The sequence below is a fragment of the Podarcis gaigeae genome, assembly GCF_964106915.1.
Source record: "Podarcis gaigeae genome assembly, chromosome: 12".
In the NCBI taxonomy this organism is placed as follows: domain Eukaryota; kingdom Metazoa; phylum Chordata; class Lepidosauria; order Squamata; family Lacertidae; genus Podarcis; species Podarcis gaigeae.
Window position 1 is genome coordinate 2,026,569 of NC_139688.1, and position 21,698 is coordinate 2,048,266.

The 21,698-nt window shown below is 44.7% G+C and overlaps 3 protein-coding genes across 3 annotated transcripts in view; 1 reads left to right on the forward strand and 2 right to left on the reverse strand.

Moving 5' to 3' along the window:
- Window positions 1-10,762, forward strand: part of GIMAP8 (GTPase, IMAP family member 8) — a 212,140-nt gene extending 201,378 nt beyond the window's left edge. Inside the window, exons 5-7 of the mRNA XM_083704055.1 lie at window positions 871-1,587; window positions 9,319-10,085; window positions 10,619-10,762. Of these exons, the coding sequence (XP_083560181.1) occupies window positions 871-1,587; window positions 9,319-10,085; window positions 10,619-10,726 (1,592 nt within the window). The 3' untranslated portion in view covers window positions 10,727-10,762. The remainder of the gene's footprint in view (window positions 1-870; window positions 1,588-9,318; window positions 10,086-10,618) is intronic.
- LOC310827680 (uncharacterized protein) overlaps window positions 1-21,698 on the reverse strand; it is a 919,426-nt gene that overhangs the window by 356,503 nt on the left and 541,225 nt on the right. The window lies entirely within an intron of this gene.
- The window catches only part of LOC310827821 (erythroblast NAD(P)(+)--arginine ADP-ribosyltransferase-like), an 840,324-nt gene that overhangs the window by 195,241 nt on the left and 623,385 nt on the right, over window positions 1-21,698 (reverse strand). The window lies entirely within an intron of this gene.

The following is a 21,698-nucleotide window of genomic DNA, read 5'->3' on the forward strand; positions in this document are numbered from 1 at the left end:
TCAGAAAGTCCGTATTGGATAGCTTCTGATGCTGCCAGGGGAAGAGACTCCGCAATCGCATCCTCACCACTGGGAAGGCCTGGCCACACCACGTCACTGCGGCACCATGAGCCTCCCCAACCAACAGGACAGGATGAAAGGAACCCCCTGCCAATCCCAGGAGGCTCTGGGATGGCTGATGGAGGGAGAAGTGCTCCAAGGAACCCAGGTCAGTTTAGCCTTGAGAGCCATGGATAACACTTTAAATGGGGAGCAGAAAGATTCAGACAGGCCTGAATGTTGTTTCAGTTGACACTGAGAGATTACCCACACTTACATTTTACCCACCACATTCCAGGCACATATCCATGATTTGAAACTCTGTGTCTGAGAATGTTCATTTGTTTGTTTGTTTGTTTGTTGCTGTGAGGTTTCCCCACAACAACTGACTGTCTAAAGCTGAATCAAAGCAAATGTCATAAAATCATAGAATTGGAAGGGAGCCCCATCGCCATCTAGTCCAACCCCCAGCAATGCAGGAATCTCAGCTCAAGCATCCATGACAGACGGCCATCCAACCTCTGCTTAAAAACCTCCAGGGAAGGAGAGCCCCTCACCTCCCAAGGGAGACCGTCCCACTGTCAAGCATCTCTTGCCCCCAGAAAGTTCTTCCTGCTGTTCAGTTGGAATCTCCTTCACTGCAACTTGTAATGTCAATTCAGGTTTCCCAAGGATTGACTTTTGCTCTGATTCAGCTTTAAAGAGCAGGTTTTCTTGGGGAAACCAAGACCAGGTCATTGGACACCGAGCTATAACCTGAGGACTGTGCCTGGGAAGCATGGCGGAAGGGAAGTGTAATTAATATGAACATTCCTTATTCCTTCCCAACAGAGCCTGGGAATGTGAGTCTCTCCCAGAAGCATTCCGAACTGCGGGTTGTTCTTGTCGGGAAGACGGGAGGAGGGAGAAGTGCCACAGGAAACACCCTTCTGGGGAAGAAGACCTTTGAGTCCAAACTCTCCCTGAAGCCAGTGACCAAGACTTACAGCAGAGAGGTCCGAGCAGAGAAGTGGAAGGGGAAACAAGTGGTCGTCATTGACACTCCAGACATTTTTGATGCTCAAACACAGCATGATATTCTGGAAGTCCAGAGGTGCCTCTCTCTTTGTAAGCCAGGTCCCCATGCCCTGGTGTTTGTGACGCAGGCTGGTCGTTTCACCAAGGAAGACGCTGTGGCCGTGAAGAGGGTGGAGGAGGTCTTTGGTCCAGAGGCCACAAAGTACATGATCGTCTTGTTCACCCGCAAAGAAGACCTAGAGACAGAAAGTCTAGAGGACTACATAGAGCTATCTGGAAACCGACCTCTTCAGGATCTGGTGAGAAAATGCCAGGGCCGTTGCTGCGCTTTCAACAACAAAGGGACAGGAGAGGAAAGGGCCAGCCAGGCGAAAGAGCTGCTGGTGAAAATCGAGCAGATGATGATAGACAACCAGAACAAGCCTTTCCTTCAGCAGTTTCCAAGAGGACCTACAAGAAGCGCAGCTGAAATGAAACCAGAGGAAGAAGCAATGGACACCGACAAGGGAGGACCAAGTGTTTTCCCTGAAGGTAGAGTCAAATTATGATTCTGAAGCAGTTAGAGACCTCCCTGAGTTGAGTTTCCCTTCCTTAAAGAGACCCACCAAATACCTGTGTTTCTTCTTTGTTCAAGTCAGAGCTCAAAGGGGAGCAGAATTCTGCACCTAGAAGGGGGTGGCTCTGTAACCCACTAACATTTTGCAAACTATGGAGATGGGTGCAAGATGGCTATGCAGGCATTTGATTCACACATGCATACCATGTGCCCAGCATCCCAATGGTGGGAAATTCCAGGTCATTGGGGCTCCTGGTTGTGGGGTAGCTTCTAATTGTGTTCGGCTGAATGTGCTTAGAAGCCCCTTCAGACCCTGTTTCATAATGTCCAGAGTGGAGTCAGTGCTAGCCAGGACACAGGCAGGTGGACATTTGTGTTCTTCCTCCTGGCTACATGTAGGAGAATCTCTAAAGTTTTGACTTCTCTCTGCTTCTCACTTTCCCCCCAAATTAAGGACAGCTCTCCACATTTCAACATATACTCTTGTATATACATTTTTCTACACCTTACTTGGCTGCTCTGGCATGGAGAAATGTCAATTTCAATGGATGGTTGTTTTGCTTTGAATATTGTTTCAGAAAGTCCGTATTGGATAGCTTCTGATGCTGCCAGGGGAAGAGACTCCGCAATCGCATCCTCACCACTGGGAAGGCCTGGCCACACCACGTCACTGCGGCACCATGAGCCTCCCCAACCAACAGGACAGGATGAAAGGAACCCCCTGCCAATCCCAGGAGGCTCTGGGATGGCTGATGGAGGGAGAAGTGCTCCAAGGAACCCAGGTCAGTTTAGCCTTGAGAGCCATGGATAACACTTTAAATGGGGAGCAGAAAGATTCAGACAGGCCTGAATGTTGTTTCAGTTGACACTGAGAGATTACCCACACTTACATTTTACCCACCACATTCCAGGCACATATCCATGATTTGAAACTCTGTGTCTGAGAATGTTCATTTGTTTGTTTGTTTGTTTGTTGCTGTGAGGTTTCCCCACAACAACTGACTGTCTAAAGCTGAATCAAAGCAAATGTCATAAAATCATAGAATTGGAAGGGAGCCCCATCGCCATCTAGTCCAACCCCCAGCAATGCAGGAATCTCAGCTCAAGGACTTCCGGAGGCGGCGCGAAACAGCAATGGCGGTCCTCTTCGCGCTGTGAAGAGGGGCTCCGCGAAAAAGGGTCGTCCGCTGCGGCAAAGCGGAGACCCATCAAGAAAAACCACAGGCAGAGCGAGCCTGCGGCCCTGGGACTCGGCGGGCGCCTTGAGCCCCCCCAGAAGCGGAGAAGGAGCCTCGTAAGAGGCTCCGGAACGTGAAAGGGGGAGCGGCGCTGTGAGTTCATCGCTCTTTTCGCGGAAGCAAAGCCGCGCTGCTGCTGATGATGAGCGCTGACCTTTCTTCTTGAAAATATCGGAATTGGAGCAACATACCCGTGAGTAAGGGGTTTAAATTTTTAATTCAAATTGAAGAAATTCGGCTGAAAACGGGAGGCGAGTAACAGGAAGTCCGCCTCCCGACTCTGCTAATTAGATCAAAGCAAGGGCTCTGAAGCGAGCTGAAGTATTTAAAAGGGACTGTAAAACTGGAAGAAAGAGTGCATTGATAGACTTTGCATTTTGAGGATAAAAGGGAAAGAATTGTGAAATTTATGGACTTTTACTTTTTGGAACTGTCCCCCTATCTTTGAGCTAAACGGAGTTGAAAGGGATAACCCCGTCATCGGGCTGCCAGTGTATAGAAGAGAACTGTCAAACTGCTGTCAAATTGACGACATTGTTGCAGAAATTCAAACTGTTGCATAGTCTGAGACATTAATGTTTAACATTGTTGCTTGGACCTATCTTGACACCTTGTGGCTGGATTTTAAGAGACTGGAAGCTTTGGAAACCTTCCTTTTGTGTTTGGGAACTACAAAAATTTAACATGGGGAATATAGGAACTTCAATGGCGGAAAATAGTTCCTTTCTTTTTTGAAACTTTGAAATACTCCCCCTATAGGACTGTGGAAGTATAGTGGCCTGGGAATTGAACTTTATTGAAATTCTTTGTGGTTTAATTTGTTTATACTTTGGACTTGTCTTTCCCATGGGACAAAAGATCATTTGACCTTGAACAGAGGCAGGTGTGGAATGAGCGGCTCAGGGAGAACAAGAGCAGCTAAAGCCAAAGATAAAGAAAAAGAGAAAAAATCTGGGCAACTCTTGCAAACAACTTTAACTCATCACCGCAGATCATCCGTCCCAACTGTGCTGACAGCACAGGAGGTGGAACTTGCACAGCCTGCCGCAGAAGATATGGCAACTGGAGGATCTGAAACAGTTTTGAAACAAATTTTGGAACAACTGGCAGTTTTAAATCAAAAAGTGGACAATCAAACATCAAAAATTGACCAAGCTACATCCTCTATTGGCAAATTAACTGAACAGGTTTCGCAGCACACTCAGGCAATTGAGAAACTGCAAGGAGCTACGGCAGAAAACTACAAATTAGCTGTGGAAGCAAATCAAAAAGCAGAACAGGCGAATATAAAGGTTGATGAAATTAAAGGGGAAGTAAGGCCTCTGAAAAGACAGGTAGGGGAACAACAAGCCTACTTGTCATTGGTTGAACTGAAAAGTAAAGAAAGCAATCTCAGGATAAGGGCTATCCCGGAACTGGAGCAAGACAATTTAGAGGGATTTCTGACACTTTTGTTCTCCAAATTCTGGGGAATTGAGGAAGAAAAGGACTTTAAAATTGTGACAGCCTTTAGACTGGGAAAATCTGTAAAGAAAGACAAGTCCAGAGACTGCTTAGTTGTTCTGAGATCAAGAGAAGAGAGGGATAAGATATTAGGCCTACATTTCAAGAAATCTTTGGAGATAGAAGGCAAAAGGGCCGAAATTTACAGAGATATACCCAAATATCTCTTGGAACTTAGGACTATCTATATAGACCTGACTAAATTGTTGAGACACAACGGAATTCCTTATAGGTGGGAGTTTCCACAAGGACTTTCATTTACTTACAAAGGAAGGAAAATAAAAATTAAATCACCTGAAGACCAGCAGAAGTTCCTACACGACCACGAGGAGGACCTGCAAAAAGGAGCTGCAGCTTCTTGGCCTCCACCACCACCGGGACCACCTTCAAGAGTTATACCACCTGGATCTGGACCAGCACTACTTCCTCCGGGACCGGAGGGAAGCTTAGACACCCCATTGTAGAACCCGTCAATTGATTCAGGATGTCTCTGCAGCTTCTCAGTTGGAACATAAATGGCGGAAATTCCCCGGAAAAAAGAAGGAAAGTTTTTCACATTTTGAAAAAGGAACAATTGGACGTTATCTGCCTACAAGAAACACATGTGACAAGGCTCCACAGAAAAGTGTTAATTAATAAAAGACTAGGCCAAGAATTTATTTCTTCGGACAAAGTTAAGAAAAGAGGAGTGGTGATATACGCAAAGGAGAGCCTGTCACCGAAATTCTTATTTAAAGATGAACATGGTCGAATTCTGGCGATTGAAATACAGACACAAGGAGAAAAATTTTTGATATTAGGAATATATGCTCCAAATGAGGGGAAATCGGAATTTTTCAGGAAGCTGCATGAGACTATGCTGGATTACTTGGACTATAATAACATCATTATGTTGGGTGATATGAATGGGGTTGTGTCTGTAAATATGGATAAGTTACAAAGTGCCAACATATCGAAAGATGGCAGACTACCTAAAACCTTTTTTGAAATGACAGACAATATGGACTTAGTCGACATATGGAGGGTTAAGAACCCTCTAGGGAAAGAAGGGACTTTCTTTTCTGAAGCTCATCTGACATGGACACGAATCGACCAAATATGGACAACTAGAGGACTGGCACCTAAGACTAGAAAAGTGGAAATCTGCCCAAAAACCTGCTCCGACCATAATGCCTTGAAAGTGGAATTGAGACTTAATACAACCGGATCCTTTAGATGGAAAATGAATGACACTATATTAAGAGATCAGGAGATTGTGAAGAAGGCCCAAAAAACTTTAAAGGACTATTTTGAGATAAATTTGAATACCACCGTGGAAAAAAGAACAATCTGGGACGCAAGTAAGGCAGTTATGAGAGGGTTTCTAATACAACAAAACACGATTAAGAAAAGGCTCTGGAATGAAAAGAAGGAGAAGATATTGGAGAAAATAAGAGAAGGAGAGAAAAAATTAAGATCTAGGCCTAAGTCGAAGGATGTGCTAAGAGAAGTGAAATTTTTCCAGGCGCAATATTCAAAATTGATAAATCAAGAGGTGGAATGGAAAATTAAACAAATGAAACAAAGATCCTTCGAATCGGCGAATAAGTGTGGGAAACTGCTAGCCTGGCAGTTGAAAAAGAGACAAAAGCTTAATACAGTTACAAATCTAGAGATTGAAGGGAGAATGGTTCAGAAACCCGAGGAAATTAGAAAGTGTTTCCAGAGGTACTTCAAAGAACTTTACTCACAAGGGCCGCAAAAAACTTCCGAGGTGGATCAATTTCTTAAAACTAATGGATTACAAAAAATACCCCTGGAAATGAGAACAAACCTGAACTGTAACATCACGCAGCAAGAAATTGAAAGTGCCATTCAAAACCTTCAATTGGGCAAGTCTCCAGGCCCTGATGGCCTAACCTCCAAATATTATAAAGTTTTAAAGGACTATTTGATACAACCCTTGATGGAGGTTTGTAACCAGATTATGGAGGGAAGGAAGGCACCGGAAACGTGGAAAGAAGCTTTCATCACATTGATACCTAAACTAGAAACTGAAAAGACTCAATTAAGAATTACCGCCCCATCTCACTCCTAAATGTGGATTATAAAATTTTTGCAGATATTTTGGCAAGTAGACTTAAAAAAGTATTAAATGAAGTGATCCATAAGGACCAGGCTGGCTTTCTCCCTGGTAGGCATTTGTTTGATAACACAAGAAATATTATTGACATTTTGGAACTTCTACAAACAAACCTTAATACTAGAGCGGCTTTAATTTTTATTGATGCAGAGAAGGCCTTTGATAATATTTCTTGGATGTTCATGAAGAAAAATTTGGAAGGGATGGGAGTGGGGCGGGGGTTTGAAAATGGTATAGAAGCAATCTACACAGAACAAAAAGCTAAATTGATAGTAAACAATGTGGTGACAGAGGAGTTTAAAATTGAAAAAGGGACACGTCAGGGGTGCCCCCTATCCCCCCTATTGTTCATCTCAGTTCTGGAGGTGTTGCTAAACATGATTAGAAAGGACCGGTTGGTTCAGGGAATTGAGGTCGGAGTGAAACAATATAAATTGAAAGCATTTGCAGATGACTTGGTATTAACACTTCAGGAACCAGTCTCCAGTACTAAAAGAGTGTTAGAATTAATTTCTGACTTTGGTCGGGTGGCGGGGTTTAAGTTAAATAAGCAAAAAACCAAGGTTTTAGCAAAAAACTTGACAGTTACAGAAACAGATGAGTTCTCTAAAGAAACGGAGTTGAATGTGGTTAAAAAAGTAAAATACCTAGGGGTGTACCTGACCTCCAAAAATTTGAATTTGTTTAAAGATAACTATGAGAAATGTTGGTCAGAAATCAAAAGAGATTTGGAAACATGGTCAAGATTGAAACTTTCCTTGTTAGGCCGAATAGCTGCTGTAAAGATGAATGTATTGCCGAAAATGTTATTTTTGTTTCAGGCCCTACAGATCGTGGACAAGGTGGAATGTTTTGGAAAGTGGCAGAAGGATATTTCTAAGTTTGTTTGGCAGGGCAAAAAGCCCCGAATAAAGTTTAAAATATTAACTGATGCGAAAGAAAGAGGGGGATTTGCCCTGCCAGACTTGAGGTTATATTATGAATCTGCAGCCTTCTGCTGGTTGAAAGATTGGATTTTATTGGAGAACACTGACGTCCTAGATCTGGAAGGGTTTGACAATGCGTTTGGGTGGCATGCATATTTGTGGTATGACAAGGTCAAAGTGCACAAATTGTTTAAAAATCATATTGTCAGAAGAGCAATTCTGATGGTCTGGACAAAATATAAAGACTTATTGGAGAGTAAGACTCCGAGGTGGCTCTCACCGGTGGAGGCCAAGGCACGTAAGAGACTTAACATGGAGGCCCATTGGCCTAAATATTGGGAAATAATTGAAAAAATTGGAGACAATTGGAGGTTGCTGAGCTTGGAAAAACTGAAAACTAAGGTACGAGATTGGCTGCACTATGCGCAAATTCAGGAGGTTTTTAAAATAGATAAAAAGGTTGGATTCCAGGTGGAAAAATCGAAACTAGAGACTGAATTGTTAGAGCCAAAAAGTAAACTACTTTCAAGAATGTATAACTTGCTGCTTAAGTGGAATACACAGGATGAGACAGTCAAATCCGCTATGATAAAATGGGCTCAGGACGTGGGGCATAACATTATGTTTGTAGACTGGGAAAGGTTATGGAACACCGGTTTGAAATTTACGGCATGCACTGCCTTGAAGGAAAATATTATGAAAATGGTATACCGGTGGTACATGACCCCAGTCAAGCTAGCTAAGATATACCATCTGTCTGACAATAAATGTTGGAAATGTGGAGAGGCGGAAGGGACATTCTTTCATCTCTGGTGGACCTGCCCGAAAGTGAAGGCCTTCTGGGAAATGATCCATAATGAACTAAAAAAGGTACTGAGATTTACCTTACCTAAGAAACCAGAGGCCTTCCTCCTGGGCATGGTAGACCAGAGAGTGTTTAAGAAGGACAGAACCTTTTTCATGTACGCTACCACAGCAGCAAGGATCCTGATTGCAAAACACTGGAAGACACAAGATTTACCCACGCTGGAGGAATGGCAATCACAGTTGATGGACTATATGGAATTGGCTGAAATGACTGGCAGAATCCGAGACTTGGGAGAAGAAACAATTGAGGAGGACTGGAAAAAGTTTAAGGATTACTTGAAAAAACACTATAAGCTGTATGAATGTTTTAAAAAAATGCACCTTTCAGGAAACTCTAGCTTCAGCAAATGTAAGTTAATGAAATGAAAATTAAGACACAAGAATTTAGAGGTAAAATAATGAAATAACTTTATTGTGTTTAATACAAAGCATACAAGAATTGGGTTACAGTAAATTGAAATCAGGGAACATGATAAAATGGAAGATACAATAAGATTTGAAATAAGTTAACAAATTGCTGATGTTTTATATGACAGGGAACGTAGGGTTTGGAGGATGTGGGGAAGTCCTTTAGATTGGATGGAAAAAGAACATGGAAATTTGTTATTCTTCTATTCTATTTTCTTATAACTATCCTTTATTCTTTTTTCTGTATTTCTTAAAATTAATAAAAATATATTTATTTTTTTTAAAAAAGGAATCTCAGCTCAAGCATCCATGACAGACGGCCATCCAACCTCTGCTTAAAAACCTCCAGGGAAGGAGAGCCCCTCACCGCCCAAGGGAGACCGTCCCACTGTCAAGCATCTCTTGCCCCCAGAAAGTTCTTCCTGCTGTTCAGTTGGAATCTCCTTCACTGCAACTTGTAATGTCAATTCAGGTTTCCCAAGGATTGACTTTTGCTCTGATTCAGCTTTAAAGAGCAGGTTTTCTTGGGGAAACCAAGACCAGGTCATTGGACACCGAGCTATAACCTGAGGACTGTGCCTGGGAAGCGTGGAGGAAAGGGACGTGTGATTAATATGAACATTCCTTATTCCTTTCCAACAGAGCCTGGGAATGTGAGTCTCTCCCAGAAGCATTCCGAACTGCGGGTTGTTCTTGTCGGGAAGACGGGAGGAGGGAGAAGTGCCACAGGAAACACCCTTCTGGGGAAGAAGACCTTTGAGTCCAAACTCTCCCTGAAGCCAGTGACCAAGACTTACAGCAGAGAGGTCCGAGCAGAGAAGTGGAAGGGGAAACAAGTGGTCGTCATTGACACTCCAGACATTTTTGATGCTCAAACACAGCATGATATTCTGGAAGTGCAGAGGTGCCTCTCTCTTTGTAAGCCAGGTCCCCATGCCCTGGTGTTTGTGACGCAGGCTGGTCGTTTCACCAAGGAAGACGCTGTGGCCGTGAAGAGGGTGGAGGAGGTCTTTGGTCCAGAGGCCACAAAGTACATGATCGTCTTGTTCACCCGCAAAGAAGACCTAGAGCCAGAAAGTCTAGAGGAGTACATAGGGCTGTCTGGAAACAGAGCCCTGCAGGATTTGGTGAGGAAGTGCAAGGGCCGTTGCTGCGCTTTCAACAACAGAGGGACGGGAGAGGAAAGGGCCAGCCAGGCAGAAGAGCTGCTGTCTCTGATTGAGAAGGTGGTTCAGGAGAACAGGGACCAGCTGTATCTCAAGCCACGTCCGATGGAGATGTCACTAAGGTCAGATGGAAGGAATCCTGGGGAGACTTCAAAGCAGACAGCAGCAGGGGAACCAGTGGAAGATGAAATGAATGCTCAAGAAAACCTCAAAGGGCAGCGGAAGAAGAAATCGAAACATCGGGTGGTGGAGGTAGGGTGCAGAGAATGAGAATTGGGCTCCTGTCTTTTCCAATTGCTGATGACTTAAATGGTAGCCAGATTCCAACTTGGAAAAGGAGGATGGAACAGGGTTGTTTTCAGTTGCTCCAGAGGGTAAGAGCTGAACAAGCAGCTTGAAAGAACAAGGAAAAATGATTTAGACTAAACACTAGGAAGAACTTTATGTTCCTGGGCAAGAATTTATTAATTTAATGCATTTATATCCCACCTTTATATCTGTGGGGCTCAAGGTGGCACACGTAGTCCCCCCCTTTATTTAATCTCAACAAGAATGCTATTTCAATTTCTATTAGAGGTTTTTAAGCAGAGGCTAGGGGGCTCCCTATTGAGAAGTTGCAGAAGGGTTGGGCTAGATGACATTTGAGGTTCCTTCCATGGGCTTAAGGGAGGGGGGTAAATTTTTGCTTATTTGAGAACTCCCCCCTCCCCCTTGACATCTTTCCCCCTTTCTCTTGACTCCACACCAATCACATACCCCGAGTTTGTTTCCAACAGGCATCTACGTCTTCCCTGAGCATCCTTTGTCCGTGCTTTGTCCCAAAATCCGGAGAAGCTTCCAAAGAAGGCAAAAGAGGAGCAGGAAGATCTCATCCTCCAATGTAAATGGAAGCAGTGTCATCAATAAACACAGCAGGATAATTTGCGTTCTCCCATCATTATTGCACGTCCTCCGTGTGGCACTATTTCACGGCCTTCATTTCCCCTTGCCCTTCACAACCTCCTTAAGCCTAAAGTGGGTTTAACATTTTGGATCCAGGGAATTCTGTGGCTTATCCACACTTCCCCTTGTTTTGCTGCCTCCCCACAGGAAACCCTCTCCTTGGCGCTCAGTTGGAGCAAATGTCAACCATCTTTCCTAAGGATTGATGTTTGCTCTGATTTAGAGCAGAAGAGGGGGTGTTCCATCGGAGAGGAGTGTGAAAAGGGGGGGGGACCTCTCCGACCGGTGCTTTCTAGGGACGGGACTGAGGAAGGGTGGACAAGCCCAGTGTGTGGTAAATAAATCAAGATTCCTGTTTTAAAGTCATCCATGTTGGTGGCCATCAATATAAGCTTATTCTTCATATGCTGAATTAGATATATATGGGGACACTAACATCTTTTAAATGCTTGGAGCCTCTAAAACCCTCTCAGGCCCTGGCAGTGGGCATGGGGAGTTCAGTGGCTGTGTGTGTGCACCAGGGGAAGGTGTCGAGGGCACAATTGTGCCCCTGGAAAACCTACTGGCAGCTGCTGGTCGATGAGGCCAGGCTCCAAGGCAGCTGGAACATCCTTCCCTTCCCGAGATCACTTAGCTCTTTCTGCCTCAGCAACGGACACCTGGTATCCGCTGTGCACCTGATGCTTCTCATTTCCATTTGGGCAGATTTCCTTTCCCCTCTCCCCTCTCAATAAGTTGACACGACTCCTCCTTTCTCCTGCTTCCTCTCATTGGTAACACAGATTGACAAATGCTCCTGAGTTACCTTTCCAAGGCCCCCAGAAGAACTTGGGGAGGGGAGTGTGTTTACACTGATCTCCCCACTCCTCTGACTGAGTCCCGGTTTTGTCATGGCAGCTTATCAAAAGGTGTATTGAGGGTTGTGGCACAGCCCTGCTACGGTATACTTCTCCTGGTTTCCTTCCGTTCTCACTGTCACCCAATTCACTTTTCCTGCTATTCTGTATTCCATCTCATAGCCTTTCCATAGGCTGTTGGCTGAAACGTAAGCTGAACCCTGTGGGGGTTGATTTTGTGGGAAGGTTTACTTTATTTTTAAAAAACAGTATCCACATAATCAATTACATTATTTCCCCCCCTTCCCCCTCCCCCCCTCCACCAAGGATTTCCCTCAGCTCCCCTCTCTGATTTCTTTACACATATTGTTCTCGGCATGTTATAAAATTGTACATATCCTTGCCTTATCTATCATGTGTTCAACTAATAAATTTGTGGATGTTTATTCAAAACCTGCCAAGGAGTTCAGATCATTTTGTTGCCTTTTTAGGTAATTTGTAAAAAGTTCCCATTCTTCATTGAAGTCACAATTGTCCTTTTCAAGCAGATTGTATCTCAATTTGGCCAGTTCCGCATAGCTTATCAGTTTTTCTTGCCACTGTTCTTTCGTTGGGATTTCCTCATTCTTCCATCCTTGTGCTATGAAGACTCTTGCCGCTGTTGTAGCATACATAAATAAGTTCTTTATTTTTCCTGGGAGGTCTTGCTCTACAATCCCTAACGGGAAGGTTTACTTTAGCAGTTAAACAATCCCCTTTATAAGTTTATGCAGTGATCAGCTTGTACTGACTCGTCTGAGTTCTATTAATAAAGATGACTCCTAGTTAAAAATCCTTTGAATCCCTCTTAAAGAATACACACACGAATCTGATTCATGTTAATATAAAACTATTTTACTCTCAGATTCATTCAGGTTTACAGAACTGTACCTGAAGCCAGGCTTAGGTTACATAACAACCAAATGAACTAGACCGGAGGGAAGCTGGTCCTGAGGTGAGTGCAACTGAGCAGTTATCTTTCAAAAATATCAGCAACCGACAAACTGGTTGTCACGGCAACCGGTTAGAACATGGAGGCCGTTGGTCCTCTGTCGGAATGTTGCACTTGACTGCAGCTTACATCCTACAGATTTCACCAATAAGCAGTTTGGGGGGCATCAACCTTGCCTTCCCTTGTAGCCGAGTAAGATTGTCTTCCTTGAACACGGTCTCAACAGTGGGTCCATAAGTGACTGTGGAGGCCAATTCTGGATCCACACACAAGGGTGTAGAAAGGGGGGTGCAGGGGGGGTGACTCACCCTGGGTGTCACCCTGAAGGGGGGGTGACAAAATGGCAGGCGGCACTAGTCACTGTGGGGCAGGCAGAGCGCACAAGCCATGTGTCTCAGTGCCTCCCCCCCCCACAGCTGTAGGGCAGCTGAGGCCCCACTGTGCACCCTGTCCCATCCCCATGGGCGCTGCACGCCCCGTGCCGTGCTGTCCCCATGGGTGATGTGCACCCCATCTCATCCCTATGGGACCCATAGCGACAGCATGGAACAGCACAGCACAGGGCATGTGGCGCCCATAGGGACAGGGGGTACGGTTCCGATAGGGACGGCATGGAAGGCCGAGTGCCCTGTGCCATCCCTATGGGCACCGAACGCCCCACCCCTTTGGGTACTGCGCCCCACCTCTATGGGGAGTTTGCCCCGCGCCTGGGCCTGAGAGGCTTCCTCCGCTGCTGTCCACACATCCTTCCACAGTGGAGACATAGGTTTCTGGGGGGGAATTGATCACGATGAGCGTTTTCCAAACCTGCCTTCCTCTCAGCTTTTTTCTCCCTTTTATCCTGAGTTTGTGCTTCTTCAAAGTCCATGACGCCTTTGGTAAAGGCTGTTCTCCAATTGGAGCTCTCCTAGGTCAGTGTTGTGTGAATGTTCAGGGAGGCAGGAGAGGATATATTGTTTAATAATATCCTTCCTAACTTGCGCTGGCAAGTTCTATAACTTAGCAGAGTTTTAACATTCCCCTTTAAACACACAGCGGTTAGCTTGGTTGCAAGCTTGTTTAAGCTTCTCAATATAGATTTCTGGTAAGTCCCCTTTATTTTCCTCTTAAAAAAATAGACACAACACAATCTTTTGTAAGGAATATAAAATAAGTTTACTCACACATTCAGTTCACAGTTGGATCCCTGAAGGCAGACTTGGTTACATATATATATATATATATATATATATATATATATATATATATGCTTTCGTAGATTTTCACGGGTACAGGAATGCAGGTTTTGGTGTCCTCGGGTGTCTTCCCGTGTAAAAGTTGGGGTGTCTAGGCGACGTTTCGACGAGGTCTCACTCGTCATCTTCAGGCTGGTGCTTTCGGCTTCTTGTTACTGGAACAGAGCGGGATCTCAATGTTTGAGTTCCTATAAATACTGTAGAGGGGGTGTGGTGTCTAGCCTCCAATGTTCTGGGCAGAGAGGAAGTTCCCAGGCTAGTGTGCCTTTTCTTCTTTTGTTCCTTAATTACTTGAGAGATACCTTGAGTGATTTCTTGAGTGATATCCTGAGTACCACTTAGGTGGGTCATTAGGTGTGGATTAGTTGCTAAAGTCTTTGTGTCTTGACCTCTTGAACTTTGTGAAGAGTTTTCCTGAGAAGATGGCTGTATTGCACTTAGTTGTGCTTTGGCTTGGCTTCGTGTATAGGGGCGAGCTGTGGTTTTGTGGCTTGTGTCAGCCAGATCTGTGTAGGGATTGCAGGGGGGTGCAGCATCCGGAGGTGCCACCATGGATTGGCTACTGGATGGTGTCAGTAATTCATCTGTGGAGAGGGTCTGGGTTTGGGTCTGGTGTGGTTGATTGGTGTTGGCGTTCTGTGTGCCTCTGGATCTGGTGTCAGTTTTTGTGGGGAGGGCTAATTTCCAGATGTCTGGCAAGCGGGATGTGTCGTCACGCTTGTTCATGTTGTGAGGGTGTTTCTCTATCTCGATGGCTTCCATGATTATTCTCTTGTGGTGATGTTCCGTGTTAAAGAGCAATTTGGAATCTGCAAAATTAATTTCGTGTCCTGTTTCTTTCATGTGTTGGAAAAGAGAGGAAGTTTTTTCTTCTTTTTTGACGGCATTCTTGTGTTCTGCGATACGTGCATTTATTCGTCTGTTTGTTTGTCCAATGTACGTGGCTGGGCAGACTTTGCAGGGTATTTCATAGATCCCTTGGTTTTCCAACTGGATTTTATCCTTGGGGTTTCTGAGGATATTGGCTATTTTTTGGTTGGTGCAAAAGGCTGTTTTGATATTGTGTTTATGGAGGATTTTGCTAATTTTATCTGTAGTGCCCTTGATATAAGGAAGGAGGGCCATGCCATTGTTTTCTTCTGTGTCTTGGTTTTTGGGGGGTGTTTCCTTTTGGATTAGCTTCGTAATCCTGTTTTGCTGGTATCCATTGGCAATTAACACATTTGAGAGATTCTGTAACTCAGTTGTCAAGTGGTCTTTGTCAGCCAGGCGTTTGGTTCTGGAGATGAGAGTCTTGGCTACGTATATATACACACATACACTACGTATATATACACACATGTGAGTCTATCCCATATGGAGATAGTCTCTTTGTCCTCTGTTGGCTGAAAGCTGAAAGCCAACTGAGCATCTCTAGCTAAAAAGAGCTGTTGCTCCAATGAAGGAGGAAGTTGAAGAGAGAGCGGCCGGGCTGCATGCCTGGTCTTTTTGTCACCTGGACAGGTAAGGTCATGCCCACCTCCAGTCACACGCAAAAGGAAGGATGCTCCAACTCAGGAGGAAATAGGAAGTTTTTGACTGGCTGGAACAAACATCCCCTTACATGTCCACCAACAGAGACACACACACATTTTTTTAAAAAACCAGTTAAAAACCAGTTAAGACCATTAGGGCAAGACCATCCCCACAGAAGACGTTGAGGAGGTGGTCCTTCCGTTGCTCTCCCCCAGAGCAGATCTCCCCAAAGGGAGCACCTCCTTTGGTTCTGTCCCTTCTGGGGGCTCTGTCACCCGTGTTGGCATATATTCGACATATATATAAAATATAATAAAACATTAAACATTTAAAAAAACCTTCCCTATACAGGATTGCCTTCAGACAACTCAGGGGTCGGCTAACTCCATACCCTCCAACATTTCTCCAATGAAGATAGGGAGATGCTAAGGAAAGTGGGACATTCTGCGATCAGTTCAGAAACTGGGACAGGTTCTGAAAATCAGGGACATCCCTGGAAAATAGGGATACTTGGACGGTCTTCAATACAACAATCATCTAGGCTGTTTCATCTTATCCTCAACCACGTTCTATTGCCCTCCCATAGTCTAACATCCTGATAGGCCCCTCCTAAACTGGTTCTTACTGGTCTAAACTGGTTTTGTGGTCAGGCCATACCCTTGCATAAGTCATGCTGGCACCGGTGATTTTTTAAAGAATTTCTTTCTCCCCGTTGCTCCTTCTCATGTTTTCTCTCCTGCCCTGAAGGGGAAACAGACATCCAAAGAAGGGGGAGAGAAGGGAAATTGATATCATGCCCTCTAACATTTCTCCAATGAAAATAGGGAAGTCCTATTCCATAATAATAATTTTATTATTTACACCCTCTGACTGGGTTGCCCCAGCCATTCTGGGTGGCTTCCAACATATGTACTGAGAGAACATAATAAAACTATATAGGGCTGCCTTCAGATGTCTTCTAAAGGTTGTCTAATTATTTATCTCCTTGGCTCAGGGGTTGCATAACTCCATACCCTCCAACATTTCACTGGTGAAAATAATGAAAAGTGGGACAATTCGGGATCAAATCAGTAACCAGGACGGCTTCTGTAAATCTGGGACTGTCCCTGGAAAATAGGACACTTGGAGGTTCAGGCCAAAGGGGGTTTCTTCTTGTTCAGTGTCCTGTTTGGTTAACCAGATGCTTTTTCTGGGAAGCCCACCGCAGCTGCACTCCAGAGGCCTCTGATCCTGGAGGCAGAAAAGTGATAGACATTTTCTCTATTGATTTTAAAGCCATCCAAGTTGGGGACCATCACTGCCTCATGTAGTTCCATAGTTTACGGTGTGAGGAACACCTTTGTGCTGTGGTTGAAGGTGACCATTCGTGAAGCTGCCAGCTGAAGGTGCCTAAGATGGTTGTGGTCTTGCAGCGCTCAAGCTCCACAGACCTTCCAGAGACCTGAGCTCTGTTGGGTCAGGTCTGCCCCTTCCAAAGCTTCCTGCCCTTAAATGAGAGCCCCATTTTCCTGCCTCCATGTAGGACTATGCCCAGTTTGGATTTCTGAAGGCCCGTCCTGCTCAGAGGCCGAGAAATGCAGAGAGTGTTTCAGAGAACGAAGCAGAATAAAGAGCAAAAGCGAAAGTGATGTGTCCCTGGCCATTTCTAGGAATTCACATGGTTAGAAAGAACACCCTGCCTAGGTCTGGAAACCAAGAGGCAGGAAGGGTGTGTTGCTTTTCCTCGCTGGCCATTTCCGTCTTTTGTTTCAGTGGCTTTTCAATGCAAAACAGGATCTAACCCAGGGGTCAGGAAATATACTCGGAGTCAAGTGTGAATTTCATGCTCTTTATTCAGCTCGTAGTAGCAATGAATGAATCTTTCCCTGTTGAATAGTGAGTAGACATAGCAGACAACGCAGTGATTTCTCAAAGCAGCTCTTTATTTGTAAGCTGGAACAGAACTGAACAGCAAACAGCTCAGCCGGCCTGCTTTTCTAGGCAGCCGGCTGTCAACATTGTAGCAACAACAACCCAGGGTTTCCTGCCTAAAGTAACTGACGTGGACCTGAGTGAAAACTATCTACATGATACTCCTGGTGGCCAGGGTGAGAACTGCAATACATAACATTCCCCAAAATGCCTAGCTATATATAACCTTGGGTTACATATGTTTCAGGTTACATACGCTTCAGGTTACAGACTGCTAACCCAGAAATAGTACCTCGGGATAAGAACTTTACCTTTGATGCTTTGCTTATGTTGCACACAGGCATAGGTTTTTGTTTGTTACCATGTTGCAGGCATGGCACCTGGTAGAAAGTATTGGGGGGAGCAGGTAAGCCCCCATCCCACAAAATTGATTACATGACATGGTGCACACACACTGTTTGAACAGCAATGCCCATCAATTTTGGGGGGCCCTGGCAAAGACCCCTCACCTCAGTCCCTAGGAGTTAGCTCCTATGCCATGTTGTGTATTTTTGTGCTTTTATACTGTAAACGGCCCCATGACCCTAGGATGAAGGGCGGTATAGAAACTGAAGAAATAAATAGATAGATCTGGAGGGTAACATTCACACTGAAGAGCATGTTTGCAAGCACACCTGGGGCATACAGGTGGGGATGGCCACAAATCTTTTTCTTTTCTCCCCCCACCCCAGTATTTTTTATTTTTTATTTTGTAAATCTATTTAATTTTCCAGATGAATACTTACAGTCGCATAATAACATAATACATAAAAACCAGATTCCAAAGAATCCCTTGGACTTCCTTCTTCCTTCTTCCTTTTGGTGGGTCTCATTGTTAATCCTTCTGCATCTTTTTTATTAATCCAATTTTTTGTATCTCCATTATGTCCATAGTTCATCATTACATTACAAGCGTTATTCCAATCCCACTAACAATTTTAACTGTTTAAAATGATTCTTAAGATAAATTATAAATGTCTCAATTCCTTATTAAAGTCTTGGTCTTCCTGATTTCTGATTCTTCTGGTCAGTTTTGCCATTTCAGTGTAGTCCATCAACTTAATCTGCCATTCTTCTCTGCTAGGGACTTTGTCTTCTTTCCATCTCTAGGCTAATAACAGCCACACAGCCCTCATCACATACATAAATAATCTTTTCTGCTCTCTTGGAATTTCTGCACCTATAATTTCTAAAAGAAAAGCTTCGGGTGGCCACAATTCTTTTTCAAGGACACACTTGGTGGCAAACTTGAGTCTGGATATGCGTAATCTGCAGAAAAGCCCAGAAAAAAAGATGCTTCTTGGACATGTAAAAAAGTAATTTAAAAAATGGATACAAATACATACACTGATACAGAGAATTCTGAAGATTAACTTTCATCTGAAACCAGAACTCCGATTATGTTTTTGTTATGCTTAGGAGTTTTTAGGATTGTATTTGACTCTTGCAAATGGCTTCGGAGCTTTTCATGCTGATGTCTCTACCCCTCCATCGTTCTCATCCAACCATCTCGTCCTCCGTCGTCCCCTTCTCCTTGTGCCCTCCATCTTTCCGAACATCAGGGTCTTTTCCAGGGTGTCTTCTCTTCTCCAAAGACTTGGAGCCTCAGCTTCAGGATCTGTCCTTCCAGTGAGCACTCAGGGCTGATTTCCTTCAAAATGGAGAGGTTTGATCTTCTTGCAGCCCATGGGACTCTCAAGAGTCTCCTCCAGCACCAGAATTCAAAAGCCTAAGGCCAGAGCACAACTCTAGGGAGTCAGGGTAGTAAAAGAGGGGGATTGGAAAAGCCTGCCTTGTGTATCAACGAAGAGGGGCTTGTCTATGTGTATTGCCTGAAACACCAAAGCTTTTTCTCAATAAAAATTAATGGGAAAAATTCAGCAAGTCTCAGCTCAGTTCCACAAACAAGTCTTCTCCTTGGAGGATTGGAAAGGGTTGCTTTCAGTTGCTCCAGAGGGTAAGAGCTGAACAAGCAGCTCGAAAGTACAAGGAAAGGGATTTAGACTAAACATTAGGAAGAACTTTATGTTCCTGGGGAAGAATTTATTAATTTAATGCATTTATATTCCACCTTTTCCTCCAAGGAGTTCAAGGTGGCACACGTGGTTCTCCCCCCCCCCCATTTAACCCCCCCCCAATGCTATTTCATTAGAGGTTTTTAAGCAGAGACTGGGGAGGGGGCTCCCTATCAAGAGGTTGGGCTAGGTGATGTTTGAGGTTCCTTCCATGAGCTTAAGGGAGGGGGGTAAATTCTTGCTTATTTGAGAACTCCCCCCCCCTCTCCCCCTTGACATCTTTCCCCCTTTCTCTTGACTCCACACCAATCACTTACCCCGGGTTTGTTTCCAACAGGCATTTAGTTCTGCCATGGGCTCCCTTCGTTCGTACCTTGTCCCAGAATCCGGACAAACTTCCAAAGAAGGCAAAAGAGGAGCAGGAAGATCTCATCCTCCAATGTAAACGGAAGCAGTATCATCAATAAACACAGCAGGATAATTTGCGTTCTCCCATCACTATTGCACGTCCTCCGTGTGGCACTATTTCACGGCCTTCATCCCCCTTCCCTTCACAACCTCCTAAAGCCTAAGCCGAGTTTAACATTTTGGATCCATGGAATTATGTGGCTTATCTACACTTCCCCTTGTTTTGCCTCTTTGGCAATCACTTGTAATAATAATAATAATAACAATAATTTATTATTTGTACCCCACCCATCTGGCTGGGCTTCCCCAGCCACTCTGGGCAGCTTCCATAAAAACCAAAAATACACTAAAATATCACAGATTAAAAACTTCCCTGAACAGGGCTGCCTTAAGATGTCTTCTGAATGTCAGGTAGTTATTTATCGCTTTGACATCTGATGGGAGGGCGTTCCACAGGGCAGGTGCCACTACCGAGAAGGCCCTCTGTCTGGTTCCCTGTAGCTTTGCTTCTCGCAATGAGGGAACCACCAGAAGGCCCTCGGCGCTGGACCTCAGCGTCCGGGCAGAACGATGGGGGTGGAGACGCTCCTTCAGGTATACTGGGCCGACGCTGTTTAGGGCTTTAAAGGTCAACACCAGCACTTTGAATTGTGCTCGGAAACGTACTGGGAGCCAATGTAGGTCTTTCAAGACCGGTGTTATGTGGTCTCGGCGGCCGCCCCCAGTCACCAGTCTAGCTGCCGCATTCTGGATTAGTTGTAGTTTCTGAGTCACCTTCAAAGGTAGCCCCACGTAGAGCGCATTGCAGTAGTCCAAGCGGGAGATAACTAGAGCATGCACCACTCTGGTGAGACAGTCCGCGGGCAAGTAGGGTCTCAGCCTGCGTACCAGGTGGTAGCTGAATAAGATTGTCTTCCACAAATACAATTTTAACAGTGAGTCCATAAGTGGCTATGGAGGCCAATTCTGGATCCACACGTCCTTCCACAGTGGGGACATAGGTTTTCGGGTGGGCTTTTCAGTTGCTGGGTGTGATGTTCTTTTCTTTTCTTTTCTTTCTTTTCTTTTTACTTTTTTTGGGGGGGGGGAATTCTTTTTGTTTTTTACAAATACAAAATACAGATAAACAAAAAGTAAGAAAAACATATCTATGTAAAGAGATTCTCCGAATCTGAGAAGTTCCCCCCACTCCCTCCACGGAACCTCATTTTAATCATCTGCAACTGCATATTCATCCATACTCCAATTTTTGTATCAAATCACAACAGCCATAGTTTTTTTTACACTACAAGTGAGTAAAAATCCTGCTCTTGTTTCCATCTGCTTACAGTGGGCTCCTGTGTAGTTTATATCCCCCCCCCATTCTTTTGTAAAGTTTTTATCCTCTTGGTTCCTGAGTTTCCCAGTCAGCTTTGCCATCTCAGGATAGTCCATCAGCTTGATTTGCCATTCTTCTCTGGTCGGGACCTTGGCCTCTTCTGGATATTCTTTCTAACCACATGACTTCCCAGGAATTCTGCCTTTCACTGCACTGCAATTGCCTGCTGTTGTTGAAGGGGACAATTTTCAGAAATCCAAATTCTGAGCAGAGCAATGAAGGGTCATCCCACCATGAGATAAGAGCCTAAAAGGAGCCCTACAACTGGAACAGGTCAATGGTGCATCTAGTTGAGCATCCTGTACTCTCAGTGGTCAACCAGATGTCCCTTAGGGAAGAAGCCCATTAGCAGGACTTGGGTGCAACAGAAACACTCTCCCCCTTCTGGCCCCCAGCAATGGGCATCCTGCAACCACCTCTCTGGCAGTGGAAGTGGAAGAGAGGCCTAGAAGCCATTGTCCTCCAGGAGTTCACCTTATCCTCTGTTAAAGCCAGCCTGTTGTTGTTGTTTAGTCATTTAGTCGTGTCCGACTCTTCGTGACCCCCTGGACCAGAGCACTCCTGTCTTCCACAGCTTGGTCAAACT